Source organism: Vulpes lagopus, chromosome 13 (genome assembly GCF_018345385.1).
Source record: "Vulpes lagopus strain Blue_001 chromosome 13, ASM1834538v1, whole genome shotgun sequence".
NCBI lineage: Eukaryota > Metazoa > Chordata > Mammalia > Carnivora > Canidae > Vulpes > Vulpes lagopus.
Genome location: NC_054836.1, coordinates 5267605 through 5286489, shown reverse-complemented (window position 1 = coordinate 5286489; position 18885 = coordinate 5267605). Strand labels below are relative to the sequence as shown.

The following is an 18885-nucleotide window of genomic DNA, read 5'->3' as shown; positions in this document are numbered from 1 at the left end:
TTTTTTTTTTTTCGAAGGCAGATTCTTAACTGACTGAGCCACCCAGGTGCCCAGTTATACATGGATTTTTGACTGCTTAGTGGTTTGGTGTCTTCATCCCTGAACTGTACTTAATAACATTGCTTCAAAATATGTACAGCAAAATCTTAGAAGGAATTAAAGGTTTTAGAAGATTATAAACACTCATCTCTCAGAAACTGACCAATCAGTTGTAAAAGTAAGACTGTAGTCAATCTGTATATCACTGATAACAAAAATGACCCTAGGGTTCATTTAGAACCCTATATCCAAGAGAGAATATGCAATATTCTTTAAATATATTAAGGTAAAAAACCTAGTATACATTTAGGAAAATGCATAAGACTTATACTTGTATGTACACTCTATCTAATTTCTGTGGAACACCCATACAATGACCAAATGCTGATTAGTAGTACATTTTGGGTGTCCTGGAAATGCTTTCTATATCCTTCTTGGTCATACCTGCCCCCAGTCGAAGTCACTATTCTGATTTTTATGGTAGGAATTTCTTTGCTTTTCTTTAGATTTTTACCCACCGTGTATGCAGCCATAAACAGGAAAGTTTAGTTTTGTCTTGTTTTAAATGTTATGTCAATAGAATCATGCTATGTTTTGTATCTTGTTTTTTTCACTCATAATTTCAGTGCAAGATTCACCCTTGTTTTTGCCGAAGCTGTAGTTCATTTTAGTTGTATATTTCCTTGATTGAATTCCTCTAGGTTTATTTGTATTCATTCTTTTTTTTTTTTTTTAAGATTTTCTTTATTTATTCATGAGAGAGACACAGAGAGGCACAGACACAGGCAGAGGGAGAAGCGGGCTCCACACAGGGAGCCAGATGTGGGACTCGATCCTGGGTTTCCAGGATCACACCCTGGGCCGAAGGCAGGCTCCAAACTGCTGAGCCACCCGGGCTGCCCTATATTCATTCTTTTATTAATGGGCATTTGGGTTGTTTTCTGTTATGAGCACTTATTAATGAAATAGCTGCAAACAGCATTCCTGTGTTATACCAGACTGTCTTATTACCATAGGTTTCTCTCTTTTATTCATTTTTATTTTTACTTATTTCTATAGATATGTCTCTAGGAATAGAATTGGTAGGTATTTGTTAGACTTTTTCAAAGTGATTATACCAATTTACATCCAGTCAGCAGGCTGAGATTCCCTGAGGCCAAGACTTGATGTCAAATTTAAAAATTTTTAATAATCAGAGGGGGTGGGGATCCCTGGGTGGCTCAGCAGTTTGCCGTCTGCCTTTGGCCCAGGGCGCGATCCTGGAGTCCCGGGATCGAGTTCCGCGTCGGCCTCCCAGCATGGAGCCTGTTTTTCCCTCCTCCTTTGTCTCTGCGCCTCTCTCTCTCTCTCTCTCTCTCTCTCTCTTTCTCTGTCTATCATAAATAAATAAATAAATCTTAAAAAAAATAATCAGAGGGGGTGTATTAGATTTTCTTTATTGAGATATAACTCATGTACCATAAAATAACACCTTTTTAGAATGTATATTCAGTGCTCTGTCATATATTCACAAAGTTGTGTAACCACCACCAGTAATTCCAGAGCATTTTTATCATCCCAAAAAGAAATCGTCAACCCATTAACAGTCAACCTCCCTTACCAGCTCCTCTCAGCCCTGGGAAAACATTAATCTGCTTCCTGTTTCTCTAGATTTGCCTGCTAGACATCCCATATAAATGGGATCATACAACATGTGGTCTTTTGTTTCTGGTTTCCTTCACTTATAGTAATGTTTTCATGGTTCATCTATATTACAGAAGTATCAGTATTTTTTTTTATAGCTGAATAATATTCCATTGGGTGGCTATCCATATTTTACCATTTTCCTGTTGATGGACATTTAGATTGTTTCCACTTTTTAGTGGTTATGAATAATGCCACTATGAACAGTCATGCATAATTTTTTTATGTGAGTATGTTTTCCATTCTCTTGGGTATATACCTAGGAATAGAATTGCTTGGTCATAACATAACCATGTGTTTAACTTTTTGAGGAACTGCCAAACTGTTTTCCAAAATGAGTGCATCATTTTACCTTCTTGCCTATAGTGCATGAAGGTTCCAATTTCTCTGCATTCTCACCAACACTCATTATTATCTCTCTTTTTTTTCTTTTAAATATTTACTTCTTTATTTTTCAGAGAAAGAGACAGAGCCTGTGCCGGGGAGGAGGTGGGGAGGGTGGGAGGGGTACCGGGAATGGAGTCTCAAGCAGACGTCATGGAGCCCAACTCCAGGCCTGATCTCATGACCCTGAGATCATAACCTGAGCCAAAACCGAAGTTAGTGACTGGGCCACTAAGGCACCCCTGTCTTTTTTATTATATATCTCCTAGTATATGTGATGAGATATCTTACTTTTTTTTTCCTATTGAAAAAATTTTGTTGAAAAAAATTGTACAAATAAGCTCCTGATTTGATAACAATAAAGGCATTTCCCTAATGACTAATAATGTTGATTATCTTTTCCTGTGCTTATTGGGCATTTGTAGATTTTTTTTTTAAGATTTTATTTATTTATTTGAGAGAAAGAGAGTGCAAGAGAGAGCACACAAGTAGTGCAGAGGGGCAGAGAGAGAGGGAGAAGCAGGCTCCCTGCTGAGCAGGGAGCCAGATGTGGGCTCCTTCCCAGGATCCTGGGATCATGACCTGAGTCTGAGGCAGACACTTAACTGACTGAGCCACTTGGCACCACCTCCATTTGTAGATCTTCTTTGGAGAAAGATCTATTGAGATCCTTTGCTCATTTAAGAAAAGTGTTTTTTTTTTTTTTGTTTTGTTTTGTTTTTTATCTTTTACTGAGTTGTAATCATTGTTAAGTATACTTTGGATACTAAACCTTTATTGGATACATATTATGCAAATAATTTCCTCCCATTCTGTGGTTTTTAGTTTCCTGGCTGAGTCCTTCCTTTGAAGTATAGAAGTTTTAAATTTTGATGAATTCTAGGTTATCTAGGTTTTGTTTTGGTTTTGGTTGTTTGTGTTTGGTATTATATTAAGAAAACAGTGGTCTAATCCAGGGTCACAATGATTTACACACCTATGCTTTCTTCTAAGTTTTATGATTTTATTTTTCACATTTAGGTGTTTGATACATTTTGAGGTATTTTTGTATATAGGGTGAGGTAGGGGTCTAGTTTTGTTCTTTTGTATGTGGAGATCTGGTTGAAATAGGAGTTTGCAGTTGTCTCAGTACTATTTGGTGAAAGATTATTTTTCCACTGTATTGCCTTGGCATCCTTGTCAAGTCATTGCAGTTTGAATTTATAATTCCCTAATTACTAAGGAGGTTGGGAACCTTTTTCTATTTTTATAAACCATTTGGATATCTTTTCTACTGAAAAAAAAGAAAAAAAACCTAGCTTTTAATTGGGTTACCCTCCTTATTCTTATTGATTTCTAGGAGTTTTTTGGTTGTACATGTTGCAAAGCCTTTCCCATTCAACTCCCGTTCTCTTTCTTGGTGTCTTGATGAACAGAACTTCGTTAATATAGTCAAATTTATCAGTCTTTGACTTTTGGAATAATGTTTTTGGTGTCTTGTTCAAGACCTCTTCTAGCCCAAGTTCTCAAATATATCTTCTATGCTATTTTTAAATAAGCATTATAGTTTTAACTTTCATTGTTTTAGGTCTATAATATACTTGGAATTTTTTTTGCATATGGTATGAGGTAACAATTTAATTTCTTTTTTTCCTCCAATGGATACCGAGTATTCTGCTACCATTTGTTGAAACATCTGTTTATACCCACTGCTGTGCAATGTCAGCTTTGTCATAAGTTAGGCGTCCTTATACTCACTGTTCTATTTCTGGGCGCCAGTAGCTCTATTTCTGTTTCTGCACCAACAACACATTCTTTATTATCATAGCTTTATGATAGCGTAGATATATGGTGGAGCAAATCCTCCCTTATTCTGCCAGCTCTTCTTTTGCATCCTTACTGTTCTGTGCATGTCTGTGTAATTTTACTAGGGATTGTTTAGCCTTGCCCCCAGTCAAGTTTGCCTCTTCCTGGGATACTCCCACCAAGATCATTAACAACCAAGGAGTTCTAACCTGGGCAATGATATTCCCCTGGTTTTTCATTCATTGAGATTTTAGGGCTATTTCTCACATTTAGTTAATGAGACCAGCCATCCCAAGCATTAGTCAAAATGACAAAATGTGTCTTTGACCTCGGACCCTTTGATTTACTTCCAGAAAGCCACCGGTTTCTACTGACTTTCTGGAAGTAAGCCACAGTAGAAACCTGACTTGATGCCTACCTCGCTGTAACAGTTCTTACACAAATAAGCACAGACATCCAAGAAAAACCCACACGTAGCCTACTGGAGTAGCATTCATTGGAGGAAGCCCATAGAGACCAAAACCATATCAGATGCACTGGGTGCCCCATTGTTCATTCATTCTAGTTCAGTGTGCAGAGGTCTATCAGGGCAGTTTTCACACCCTGAGAGAGGGATTATGACCCTTGGGCTTATGGCTTTTAAACTGCTTTAAGTACAGAAACAACAACCGCTCACTGTTGTGATTAGAGGTAGGATGCAGAAAACATAGTATCATAGACATTACATCTGATGCCACAGGGGAAAAATTTTGAACCTATCATGAACAATTATAGGCCACCAAATAGAACCTATTTTGACAGCATAGTTTTTAGGAAAGGCGGCCCTTCTCTGGCACAATCAGGGCTTGGGATCCAAATCTTAGAGCTGTATCGTGTGGCACTTTAGTAGCAAGAATCTTCCTCTTTCATGGTTGGAGAACTACCAGCCCCTTCCTTGGCATGAGGGGAAGGAGCTCCAGTCCAAATTTTGTGGTAGACCAGAATTGATTGCCTTACACGTTGGGCTGAGTCCATTTGTCATGGAACTCCTTTTTTGAGTGGGCAGCAGGTCAGTTTCGGATGAAATGACCCTTCCCCCTCACTTGTTAATTCTCAGAATTTCTCTGGCAATTCTTTTTTATTTTATATGTATATTAACATTGATGGCATTTTAAAAACGTACAATTTTTCCCTATAAACTTCCCTCTTAGTACCACTTCTATTGCCTGTTTCTGTTTGTCTCATGATGTTTTCTAATTTTATTTTTGATTTCTTCTTTGACCCATTGATCGTTCAAGAGTGTGTTGTTTACTTTCTACATAGTTGTGAATGTTCCAGTTTTCCTTTTGTTATTGATTTCCAGTTTCATTCCATTGTGGTTAGAAAAGATACTTGGTATGATTTTAATCTTCTTAAATTTGTTAAGACTTGTTTTGCGACCTAACATGTGATCTATCCTGGAGAATGTTCTGTGTGCACTTGGGAAGAATGTGTATCCTGTATCCTGCTGCTATTGGGTAGAATGTTCTATACGTGTCTGTTAAGTCCATTTTAGTCTATAACGTTATTCCAGTCCACTGATTTTCTATCTAGATGTTGTATCTATTACTGAAAATAAGGGTTTTGAAGTGTTTTACTATTAATACTACTATTAATATTATCGTATTGCTATTTTTCCCTCCAGATATGTCAGTGTTTGCTTTATATATTTAGGATTTTAAAAATTGTTTTGGGGGATCCCTGGGTGGCTCAATGGTTTAGTACCTGCCTTTGGCCCAGGGTGTGATCCTGGAGACCTGGGATCGAGTCCCACATCGGGCTCCCTGTGTGGAGCCTGCTTCTCCCTCTGCCTGTGTCTCTGCCTCTCTCCCTCTCTCTGTCTCTCATAAATGAATAAATAAAATCTTTAAAAAATAAAAAAATAAAAATTGTTTTGCCTATTTTAGGCCCTTTGCATTTTTATATAAATTTTAGGATTAGCTTTGAATTTCTATAACAAAAGCCTGCCAGCATTTCGAAAGGGATTACACTGAATAGAACAATAGATCTACTTTGAATAAATCAATTTGGGAGAATTGCCATCTTGCTATTGAGTCTTCCAGTCCATGAACAGAGACTGTTTCCGTATTTATTTAGATTTCTCAGTAGGGTTTTGTAGTTTTCAGTGTAAAAGTCCTGCATTCTCTTATTAAATGTATTTCTAAGTATTTTATTCTTATGTTATTATGAATGGAATCATTAATTTCATTTTGGATTATTGTTGTCAATATATAGAAACACAGTTTTGATTTTTGCAGGTTGACCTTGTATCCTGTAACCTTGCTATGGTAATTTATTAATTCCGTGTGTGTGTGTGTGTGTGTGTGTGTGTGTATTATTCCCTGGGATTTTCAATATTCAGGATCATGTCATCTGTGAACAAAGACCATTTTATTACTTCCCTTCCAAACCAATGTCTTTGATTTCTTTTTTTGCCTAATTTTACCATCTTCAACTATCACTAAAGTGTTGAGTAGCGGTGCTGAAAGTAAACATCTTTGCCTTGTCTCTGATCATAAGGGGAAATCATTAAGCTTGATACGCTTTTTCTGAAAGTGCCTTTTATTAGGTTCAGGACATTTCCTTTAGTCTCTAGTTTTTGGGAATATTTATCAAGAATGAGTATTAGATTTTGTCAGTTGCTTTTCTGCATCTATTAAGATATTGTGGTTTCTGTCCTTTATATTATTAATGTGGTATGTAACTTAAATTGATTTTCTGATGTTAAACCAATTTTGCATTCTTGGGATAAATGCAACTTGAATATTGTGAATTGTGAATATTGATTATTCTTTTGTATCTTGCTGGATGCAGTTTGCTAACTTTTGTTAGAGTTTTGTGTCTATTTCAGGGATGTTGGACTATAGTTTTTTTTGTGAAAACTTGTCAGGCTTTGTTATGAGTAATACTGGTATCACAGCATTAGTTGAGAAATAGTGTACTCTCCTCATTTATTTCCTGGAAGAGTTTCTGAAGCATTGGTATTATTTCTTTAAATATTTGATAGAATTAACCAATGAAGCCATCAGGATGAGGAAAGATTTTAAATAACTCATAAGCCTGTTTAGATTATGTATTTCTTCATAAGCCTGTTTAGATTATGTATTTCTTCATGAGTCAGTTTTGGTAGTTTGGTATTTCTAGGGACAAATCCCTAGAAATGACAGGTAGTTGTACATAATATTTCCTTATAATCATTTAAGTTTCTTTAGGGTCAAGTGTTGTTCTTTTCTTCATTCCTGATTTTGATAATTTTGGTCCTCCCCACCCCCGATTAGATTAGCTGAAGGTTTGTCAATTTTGTTGATCTTTCAAAGAACTAACTTGGGTTTCATTGATTTTTTTTTTTAATTCTCCTGCATTCTAGTCTATTGATCTCTGCTCTTATCTTACTTCCTTTCTTTTGCTCGCTGTAGGCTTGATTCAGTCTTCTTTTTCTAATTTCTTAATTATGGAAACCCAGGTTATTGATTTGGGACTTTTCTTCTCTGGTATCAGTGTTGAAAGCTATACATTCCCTTCCTACATTTCTTTAGCTACATCTCATAAATTTTGACATGTCTTTGTTTTCATTCAGTTTAAAATATTTTCCCATTTTCCATTTGATTTATTCTTGATACATGGGTTTACTTAGAAAATGTTAAATTTCCAAATATTTGGGAATTTTTCTGTTGTTTTATAATTTAATTCAATTGTGGTGGGGAAACATGCTTTGATTTCTGTCCTTTTAAATGTATTGACATTTGTTTCATGACTGGCACTTAATATATCCTTAAGAACTGTCCATATGCACTTGAAAAGAATGTATTCTACAGTCATTGGGCTGAATGTTCTAGGTTAAGTTGGATGATTACATTGTTCAAGTCTTCTATAGCCTTGATGCTTTTCTGTCTAGTTCTATTGATTATTGGGTAGGTATAGACATTTCCAACTATTGTGGTTATATGATCTATTTCTCCTTTCATTTTGTCAGGTTTTGCTTCGTGTATTTTGAGGCTTTGTTGTTAAATTTGTATATATTTATCATTGTATCATCCTGATATATTGACCTCTTTCTCATCATGAAATGTCGCTTTTTGTCTCCCATATTTTTTTTGTCTTAAATTCTACCTGTGTGATATTAATAAAGACAGTCCTGATCTCTAATGGTTACTGTTTGCATGGCCTATTTTTTCCCCTTCTTTTTACTTTCACCTGGTTTGTATCTTTGTTTTTTTGTTTTTGTTTTTGTTTTCGTTTGTATCTTTGAATCTAATGTGTGTCTCTTGTAGGCAGCTTATACTTGGATCTTGCTTTTTTATCTTGTCTGGCAATCTCTATTTTTTGGTTGGGGTAATTAGACTATTTACATTTAATATAAGTATTGATATAGTTGGATTTACTTTTGTCGTTGTGCTATTCTATATGTTTCCTGCCTTTTTTTGGTTTCTCTCATCCTCTTTGACTGTCTTGTTTTGTATTAAATAAATATTTTCAGTGTATCATTTTAATTTTTCTGTCAGCTTTTTTCCCAGTAAATCCAATGATATACGGTTGATCCTTGAACAGTGTTGGACTAGGGGAGCCAGCCTCCCATGTAGTTAAAAATTTGCATATGATTTTTGACTCTTCCAAAACTTAACTGCTAATTGCCTACTGTTGACCAGAAACCTTACTGATACCATAAATAGCACGTATTTTGTATCATATATATTATGTGCTGTATTCTTACAATAAAGAAGGCTAGAGAAAAGAAATTGTTGTTTAGAAAATTATAAGGAAGAGGAAATATCTTTGCAGTTACTCTATTATAAAAAGTCTGTGTATAAGTTGACCCCTGTGGTTCAAACCTGTTGTTCAAGGGTCAATTGTAATGTTACAATTGTTGCTTTATAAATTTTATATCCTTTAAAGTAATTTAAAATGGGGCGCCTAGGTGGCTCAGTGGTCTGCCTTCAGCACAGGGCATGATCCCGGCATCTGGGATCGAGTCCCACATCGGACTCCCTGAGAGGGGAGCCTGCTTCTACCTCTGCCTATGTCTCTGCCTCTCACTCTCTCTGCGTGTGTGTGTGTCTCTCATGAATAAATAAATCTTTTAAAAAAATAAAGTAATTTTAAAAGAGAAATGAAAAAAATTATCTATAGATCTTTATATCAGCTCACGTATTTTTCATTTTTAGTGCTCTTCTTGATTATTCACATCACTAAGCAGTGTAAATCTTTAAGTCTAAAGGACTTTCTTTAGTATTTTTTGTAAGTCTGTCAACAGTGTATACCTAGTTATTACTTCTCTGGGAATATCTTTCTTAGCCTTTGTTTTTTGTTTTTTGCTTTTTGTTTTTTGTTTTGAGGATAGTTTTGTTGGAAATAGAATTCCTTTCTTTATCTTTCAGCACTTTGGCTATGGCATTCTGCTGCACTGTTTCTTCCATTGTTTCAGGTGGAAAGTCAGCCATTGATTATATTGATGCTCCTCTGTAAAACATGCTGAATATATTTTACCTTGGTGCTGTCAAAATCTTCTCTTTGTCTTATGCTTTCAGTAGATTGGCTATGATGGGTCTCTGTGTGGATCTTGTTCTGTTTATCCTGCCTGGGACTTTTTGAGCTATTCAAGTGCATGGATTAATGCTTTCATCAAATTTGGGCAATTCTTATTCATTATTCCTTCATATATTCCTTTTGCCCCTTTGTCTCTCTCTTTTCTTTTTTTTCTTAATTTTATTTATTTATTTATGAGAGACACAGAGAGAGAGAGTAAGAGAGAGAGAGAGAGAGAGAGAGAGAGAGGCAGAGACACAGGCAGAAGGAGAAGCAGGCCCCATGCAGGGAGCCCAATGTGGGACTCGATCCTGGGACTCCAGGACCATGCCCCAAGCCAAAGGCAGGTGCTAAACCACTGAGCCACCCAGGGAATCCCCATCTCTCTCTTTTCCTTCTGGGACTCCTATTATGCAAATGTTCATGCCCTTAGTCATATTCCAAAGCTCTCCAACGCTCTGTTCTTTTTTTCCATCCTTTTTTCTTTATTTTCTCAGCCGAATTGTTTCCATTTACCTATCTTCAGGTTTACTGATTTCTTTCTACTACCAGTGCAAATCAGCTGCTGAATTGCATATTTGAATTTTTCATTAGTTATCGCACTTTGCAAATCCAGAATTCCTCTTTGGTTTCTTTAAAAATACCACCACCACCACCACAACAAATGAACCCAAACTCACTTCTCTATTGATATTCTCTCTTTGGTAAGGTATGATTGTCAGGTCTTTAATTCTCTTTAATTCTTTTACATGGTTTTCTTTATTTCTTTGAACATGTTTATATTCATTGATAAAGTCTCTGCCTGATACATCCAGTACCAAATCTAATGTCTGGCCTTCCCCAAGAATAATTACTATGGACTTCATACTTTACTATTTCTTTACATGTGTCATAACATTTTGTCAAAAACTGGACATTTTAAGTATTGTGGCAATGCTGGTAATTACATTGCCCTCTTGCCCAGCCTCAGAGGTTATTATTGTTGCTGCTTGTTGTTTTTTAGTGACTTTCTCAGACTAATTCTGCATAGGACTCTTTGTCATATGCAGTTACTGAAGTCTCTGCTTGATTATGTCATCAGCTAATGAGTTGACAGATTTTCTTAAATGATTTAAGCCAATAGATTTCCCAACTCTTTTTCTAATGGGCACTTTGTGTGTTGGGGCATGGCGTCCATGCTCCGGCAGTTTACAGCTCTGCCTCAGCCTTCACTTTCTATATGTGCAGAACCTTGAAGTCAAGCATGGGTGAGAGCGTAGGGCTTATCTTGTCTTTCCTGGGTATTTGCACAGCCTTCTACATATGTCAGAAATTGCCAAAATCTCCTATAGAGATCTTGTTTCTCAAATTTTCCCTTTAAGTTTTTTGGCCAGCCTCTTGTTTGCCCTAGGTGGAATCATTGCCCTTGGCAACTGCAGTGTTAAATAGTTGCCACTAATTTGGGGGGACAAACTTGCTGAGGATAGGGCTTTCCTCACTGACTGAGCTCTGAGTCAGATGAAATAAAGATTAGCTCCGTGAATGGGGCTTTTCTCGGGAGCACCAGTCAGGTCAAATAGTTACAGTTCCCTGGAAGACAGGGCTTTTGAGGGTGCTCCAAACCCATCTGCCTCTTCCAATGGCTGCTAGTCTGTTGGCTTTCATAGCTACTGCAATTCTGAGGCTGCTGATTTCCAGAGCTACCATGAACCTGGGAAGAGGGGATTGAAATACAGTAAGGGAAAACATCAGAAAGTTTGCTGTTCTTCTGAAAATTCGTCTGTTTTTCATGAATAAATGTTTCTAGGATTGTTGCAAGTCTTTGGCCAATTTCTAGAGTGCTCAAAAAGTTGATTTTGAAAATTTATGCCAGTGTTCTCATTGCTTTTATGGAGAAATGGATTTTCAGAGGTTCTTCATCCATAATTCTGAAAGTGCTTTTGATCTGTCTGTGTTTTTAACTGCTATGCATATTGCTCTTGTTCTTTTTGATATCTAATGATGTGTTATGTATATTTGTTGTCAGCCATGAAAGTCCGCTCTTTGATTTCATTGAGAGCTGCTTGCGAAATAAACATGAAATGGTTATTTATGAAGCTGCGTCAGCTATCATCCATCTTCCTAACTGTACTGCAAGGGAGTTGGCACCTGCTGTTTCAGGTCAGTTGTGTATTTGATAGCTAGAATTTTGTTTATATTTGCATGTTTTTGTTTTAAGTTCCACAGTTCTGCAGGATAGGTAGTAAGAATGATTTTGGAACCTTAGCTTTAATATATACACCTTTGCATTCTAATATGTAGATGATTTATTTTTATTTTCATTAATTACCTCTTTTTCTGAAGTTACTATTTTCCTATATAAAACATTAAAAACCTTTTACTTAGAAGACAAGTAACTCTCATTCCTTTAGTTCTTTCATATTTAAAAAGCCCATTTGCTCTTATCCCTACAAATATTCCTACCACAAATTCAAGTATTAATGCCTATATGAATTCTTATATAAAAATAAACTTTGTGATCTCTGGGTGGCGCAGCGGTTTAGCGCCTGCCTTTGGCCCAGGGCATGATCCTGGAGACCCGGGATCGAATCCCACGTCAGGCTCCCGGTGCATGGAGCCTGCTTCTCCCTCTGCCTCTCTCTCTCTCTCTCTGTGTGACTATCATAAATAAATAAAAATTTAAAAAAAATAAAATTTGTTTTCTGGATTTAAACTTTTTATAGCTCAACAAAAAGTGTTTTTTCTATTTTTGATAAGTTTTTCATGTGAAGCTTTGATGCTGTGATCTAATTTCCTGATGCATACTTTGAATATAATTATGTACTGTATTTTCAGATATATGCAATATGATGAAATGAGCTATATTCACAAAGATCTTTTTTCTTTCTAGTTCTTCAGCTTTTCTGTAGCTCTCCTAAGCCAGCTTTGAGATATGCAGCTGTGAGGACCTTGAACAAGGTAGGTGTCCCTTTGCCAACTACTGACTTATATCAGTGTTTGATTGAGAAACATTATATGTGAAGCATTTGACTTTCTCCCCAAGATAGAAAGGTAGGATTTATGGTCTTCACTTCTAGAGCACCTTCCTTGTATTTGTGGCTTTATGTATGGCTATTTTTACCATTCAACTAAAGATTATAATTCATTTCTGACTTCCAAGCACTTTATGGCTGAAAACCACATTGTCCAATAGGATAGCCATCAGCCATGAGTGGCCATTTCCATTTAGATTAATTAAAAATTAAAAAACCCTGATAATTTAGCTCCTCAGTCACTCTAGTCATACTCCATCTGCTCAGTAATCGTGTGGTTAGTGACAGCCATATTGGTCAGTGAAAAGATATAGAACATTTCTATCACTGTAGAAAGTTCTCTTGGACAGTGCTGGTGCAACACAATGTGAGTCACATTTGTAATTTTAAATTTTATAGTAACCACAGTAACTTCTCCCTCTGTGTCTCTGCCTGAGTCTCTGCCTCTCTTGCTCTCTGTGTCCTATCATGAATAAATAAATAAATCTTTAAAAAAATTTTGTAAAGATGAAATTAATTTTAATATATTTTATTTACCTTCATATATATAAAATGTCATGTCAACATGGAATCAGTGTAAAATTATTAAAGATCTATTTTGCCTTATGTTTTTTCATACTAAGTCTGTGACATCCAGTGCTTATTTTATGTTTAGAGCGTATCTTAATTTGGACTAGCCAGATATCAAGTGCTTAGTAGTCACATTTAACTATTGGCTACTATATTGGATGCCACAGGTTTAGAGGATACAGTTCAGAAACATAGAATGAATCAAATAACCATAAACATTTGAAATGAAAGTTTAATGTAGAAGAAAACTTGTCATAAGGCAGTATGTGATCTATTACAAATTAATTGCATCTTTACTGGAAAACCAAAGAAGAACCTTCACAGAATTTGAGTTATATATTTAAGAGGTGATATAGGTCCACATGCCTTTAGCTATAATCTTAGGGACAGATATGTCTCAGAATTCAGTACTTTATGAATTTTAGGAAGGCAATATGGTGCTATCTCTTATATATTAACTCCATTGAGCCTAGAGCAGTCCCCTACCATAAGGCACATTAATATTTTTAAGACATTAATATTTCTTTGTTATACATATGACTATCCTCACTAAGTGGAATAAATTAAGGTTTAACTCATTTTATATTATTTTGGGTCAGATTTTCCTGTTAAATGAGTTTTGATGCCAATACTTTGCTGAGTTTTCAAATTTTTAAATCGTGGGTAAAGGATTCTATACCAATATTGAGACAGAGAGGTGAACAATTACGACAAAAGCAAAGAAGCAGGAGAATGAGACATGTTTTAGGGAGTGTGAGCAATCCAGTTTGGCTGGAGTTTGTTTAAATACAGAAGTGTTTTCTAAGTGATAAGATATTAACAGTCTTTGAGCAGTGTTTACCACGGTAGATCCTTATATCTAGTAGATCCTTACATCTAGTAGCGTATATATCCATGTACACATGTACTATAAAGAAAAACAGGTCAACTGCAATAAAATACAGGCTGTGGTATTATTACAAAAATTATAGAAACCTAGAAACCTAGGAAGAGAAAGTGCTATGTTACACTATGACTCTGGCAGTTAATTGTTTGTCAAGTGATATATTATGCCTTATTAATTGAAAATGTTCTTCTTAAAACAATTACTTTTGACCTATATTGTCCCATTTAGATTTTTAAAAGCCACTTACCTTGATTAAAATATCTGTTTTCCTCTTCCTTTGTTTTTTAAAGTTCTGGTCTTCATTAGTAGCAATTTGCTTAATTTATTTTTCTTGCCCTTCCACAAGGTGGCAATGAAGCACCCCTCTGCTGTTACTGCCTGCAATCTGGACTTAGAAAACTTGATCACAGACTCAAACAGAAGCATCGCTACCCTGGCCATTACTACACTCCTCAAAACAGGGAGTGAGAGCAGTGTGGACAGGCTTATGAAGCAGATATCTTCTTTTGTTTCTGAAATCTCAGATGAGTTCAAGGTAAAAGTTTAAATATGATCATGTTTCTCCCAGTCTCTGGCTTGCTTGTTTCTTAACAATATCTTTTGATGAGCAAAAGTGTTAAAGTCTAATTTATTAATTTCTTTCTTTCACTGTTATATTGCCTTTGTCTACTTCCAAGCCTTAAAGATATTTTCTTATGTTTTCTAAATGTTTTATGGGTTTAGCTTTTACATTTTGGTCTATGACCCAATTTGAATTAAATATTTATATATTGTGTATGGTAAGTTCAGGGTTTTTTTCCATACTAATATCTAGTCATTCCAGCTTAATTTATTGAAAAAGACTTCTTTTTCCCCACTGCAGTGCTTTGGCATCTTTGTCTGAAAGGCAGATAACTATATAATTGTAGGTATATCTGGGTTCCTTATCACATTCTGTTGATCTATTTGTCAATCCTATGCCACAATGTGTTGATTAATGTAGCCTTATGGTATCTCTTAAATGTCAAGCCATGTGATTTTCCAACTTTGTCCTTTTTTAATATTCTAGGTCCTTTACATTTCCAAATAAAGTTTAGGATCAGCTTATAATGTCTATGAAACAAAGTCTGCTAGGATTATTCTTGGGGTTATGTTGAATCCATAAATAAATCTGGGGAAAACTGACATTGTAACAGTATTCTTCCAGTTCATGAATATGGTATGCCTCTCCCTTTATTTAGGTCTTCTTTAATTTCTCTAAGCAGTGTTTTATAGCATTTACTATATCAGTCTTGCACATCTTTTGTTAAATTTGTATCTAAATATTTTATGCTTTTTTTACTCTTAAAATTCCTATTTTATTGTCTGCTAGTAGTATATAAAAATACATATACATATATGCTTTATCATATATATATTATATAAAATATATGTAAATATAGTATTTAAATATTAAATATATAATATATAAAAATAATAATATATAAATAATATAATATATAAAAATAAATAATATATAAAAATATTTTTTTCTCTTTGTCATAACTTGGTATCCTTGCTCAGTACCCTTATTGGTTCCAGTAGTTGTTATGTATTCCTTAAGGTTGTCTGTAAATAATCATGTTATCTTTGAATAGAGACAGTTTTGCTTCTTCATTTCCAAACTAAATGCCTTCCCTTTCTTTTTCTTGCCCTATTAAAATAACTAGGATTTCCACTATAGTATTGAACAGAACTGGTGAGAATGTGTCAGAGCTGATAGAAGAACAGTAAAATAAATCTCAGTTAAAAGAATTAAAGTAGAAAGATTTTATTATTTCATTCTTATTCAATTCTCAGTTAAGAAGCATGACTGGCTCTATTTACTCTCTTCTGTATATCTAGATCTTTTCTGAGAGAGAGCGAGAGAGAGAGCACAGGAGCAATGGTGGGGAGAGGCAGAGGGAGAGAGAATCTTAAGCAGGCTACATGCTCAGTGTGGAGACTGTCAAAGGGCTTGATCATGACATGAGCCAAAATCAAGAGCCAGATGCTTAACTGACTGAACCACCCAGTCCACGCCTATATCTAAACTTTTAAAAAACAAACTTAGCGTATATATTCAAGTAGACATTTTGAATCTTGGGGAACTATAGAAGATTATAAAGGTCATTTTGTAGTATAGCTTACTGAATGAATCTCTTATGCTTAGATATTTATTATTTTTTTTTAATTTTTTTTTTAAAATTTTTATTTATTTATGATAGTCACAGAGAGAGAGAGAGAGGCAGAGACACAGGCAGAGGAAGAAGCAGGCTCCATGCACCGGGAGCCTGATGTGGGATTCAATCCCGGGTCTCCAGGATCGCGCCCTGGGCCAAAGGCAGGCGCCAAACCGCTGCGCCACCCAGGGATCCCTGCTTAGATATTTATAATTTTCAATATTTTGCAGTCACAAGTAATGCTACGGTGGATAAACTTGTATGTGTTTTCTCAGAATGTTGTAGGTATATCTCAGGGTCAGTTTCCTAGAAGTTCATGTGCTAGGTTGAAGGGTAAATGAAAGTGTAGTTTTGTAGAGAATACTGAATTCCACCAGCATATGTAAGAGTGCCAGTTTCCCCATAGCCTCACCAATAGAGTGCACTATGTTTTGAAGTTTTGCCAACCCGGTGGGTGAAAAAGTATATTTCAATGTATTTTTAATGAATTTCTCTACTTATAAGGGAAGTTAAACATCTTTTTACATTTCTAAAGATCATTTAATATTTCTTTTTGAATATCACTTACTCATCTCTTTTCTCCATTTCCTAAAGAAATTTTGGTCTTTTGTTTCCTCAGTTATTTCAGGCTTTTTATATATTAGGGATGTTAGTTCCTTATGAAATAAGTTTTGATATTTTCTCTCCGTTTGTCATTTGCCTTTTCTTATGTCTTTTGTTGTCCAAAAGTTTGTTATTTTTATGTAGTAAGGTTTGTCAATCTCGTTGCATTTGACTCTTGGGTATTAGAAAGCTTTTCCTTCAAGGACGCCTGGGTGGCTCAGTTGGCTAAGCATCCGATTTGGGCTCAGGTCATAATCTCAGGGTCATGAGATCAAGCTTCACGCTAGGCTCCACACCCAATGTTCTCTCTCTCCCTCTCCCTCTTTCCCTCCTCCCACTCCTTTAAAAAAAAGAAAGGAAGGAAGAAAGGAAGGAGCTTTCCCTTCAGACTATAGAATCTAATTGGGTGAATAAAGATTCACTTATGATTTCTTCTAATACATACATAGTTCCATGTTTTCATTTAGATCTCTGATTCATTGGATTTTATTATTATATATGGTATGAGAAATTGGATCTAATCTTCTCCTTTTTCAGTGATTATCCAGTTGCCCCCACCACCACCAATTTTATTTACAAGACTGTCTTTGCCCCAGTGATTTGAGGTACCACCTTTATCATATGTTAAAGTTCCATATGTATGTGGGTCTGTTTTTGGGCTTCCTGTTCTGTTTTGTTCTTTATTTATGTATCAGTACCACACACTATTAAATATACAGGCTTTTGTAGGATGTATTAGTATCTCTCAGTCCCCTGACATGGCTTTGTTTTCATTGTTTCCCTAGCTATCCTTAACGTGTTTATTTTTCCTTATGAATTTTAGTATTGTCTAGCTTCATGCAAAATCTCATTGGCATCTCTATTTGGATCACTTTGAATTTATAAGTTAACTTAGGGGAGAAGAGACATCTTTTTTTTTTTTAATTTATTCATGGGAGACAGAGAGAGAGAGAGGCAGAGACACAGGCAGAGGGAGAATCAGGCTCCATGCAGGGAACCCGACGTGAGACTTGATCCTGGGTCCCCAGGATCAGGCCCTGGGCTGAAGGCGGCGCTAAACCACTGAGCCACCCGGGCTTCCTGAGAAGAGACATCTTAGATGATGTTGAGACATCTTATCCAAGAACAAGGGTTATCTTTTCATTTGTTCAAGTCTACTGTTGTGCCTTTTAAGAATCTTTTATAGTGTTTTTGTTAGTTTTAAATGCTTTTAAAATGCTTTTCGTATTTTATCTTGTTTGTTGTTGCTGTTAAAAATTATTGTATCCATTATATCTTCTAACTAGTTATGCTTATACATGCTCCCTTTGTATAGTGCAAGATCTCTTCCAGTCTCAGAAGATACAGTGTCTCCCTCTAAAAGGGGCAGGTTTCTGTGCAGCAGTAGAAGATATAGCTAGTGCTTTCCCTAGAGCAAAAAGCAAGCATGCTCACTGTCCAGGATAATAAAGATGTTTCCCTTCAGCACAAAGGTCTGGCATGCTTACTACCCTCTGTAAAATATTTGAGTTCCACACCTCGGGGTTCTTCTGTAATTAGAGCTACTGTGGCCCTTTACACACTGCCCTCTGCGAATTGGAGCTGAGGAACCTGGCCTCAAAATACTGATATTCTATCCACTGCATTTGCTGTATTTAATTGTCTTTCATCTCTGATCCAGGAGTCTTGTGTTCTCTCTACCAGCAATCCATGAAATTGTGGCAGACTAACTTGTTAGCTTGTGGGTAGGGGAAAATCTCACACTGCTCACGTCTTGATGCTGGTCTTCAGAGTTGTGGTAAAATTTTCCTAGAAACCATTTTGTGAAGTAGTTCCTTGGTAATTTTCTATTTCTTCTAAGGAGATTGTGTATGCTTTTTAAAAAGAATTAATTTTTTTATTTGAGAGTGAGAAAACATGAGCAAGCAAGGGGAAGGGGCAAAGAGGGAGAAAGAGAATCTCAAGTAGACCACGTGCCGAGCATGGAGCACGACGTGGGGCTTGATCTCAATGACCCTGAGATCATGACATGAGCCCACATCAAGAGTCCAACTGAGCCACCCAGATGCCCCTCTGTTTATGCTTTTAATCTTTACTCTTTACTTTAAAGATTTTATGTGCTTACTGGCTTGGAACAAAGGGTTGGGGTCTCTTGGATGAACTTCATTTTTACATGTGTTTTTTTTTTTTTACCTATCTTTCATGAAGGGCCATTATTGCCAAT

General features: G+C 35.9%; 1 protein-coding gene across 4 annotated transcripts in view; it reads left to right on the top strand.

Moving 5' to 3' along the window:
- The window catches only part of COPG2 (COPI coat complex subunit gamma 2), a 115161-nt gene that overhangs the window by 47068 nt on the left and 49208 nt on the right, over window positions 1-18885 (top strand). For all 4 annotated transcript variants that reach the window (XM_041727482.1, XM_041727481.1, XM_041727483.1 and 1 more), the window contains 3 exons: window positions 11438-11571; window positions 12302-12369; window positions 14246-14434. In XM_041727482.1, coding sequence (XP_041583416.1) covers window positions 11438-11571; window positions 12302-12369; window positions 14246-14434 — 391 coding nt within the window. The remainder of the gene's footprint in view (window positions 1-11437; window positions 11572-12301; window positions 12370-14245; window positions 14435-18885) is intronic.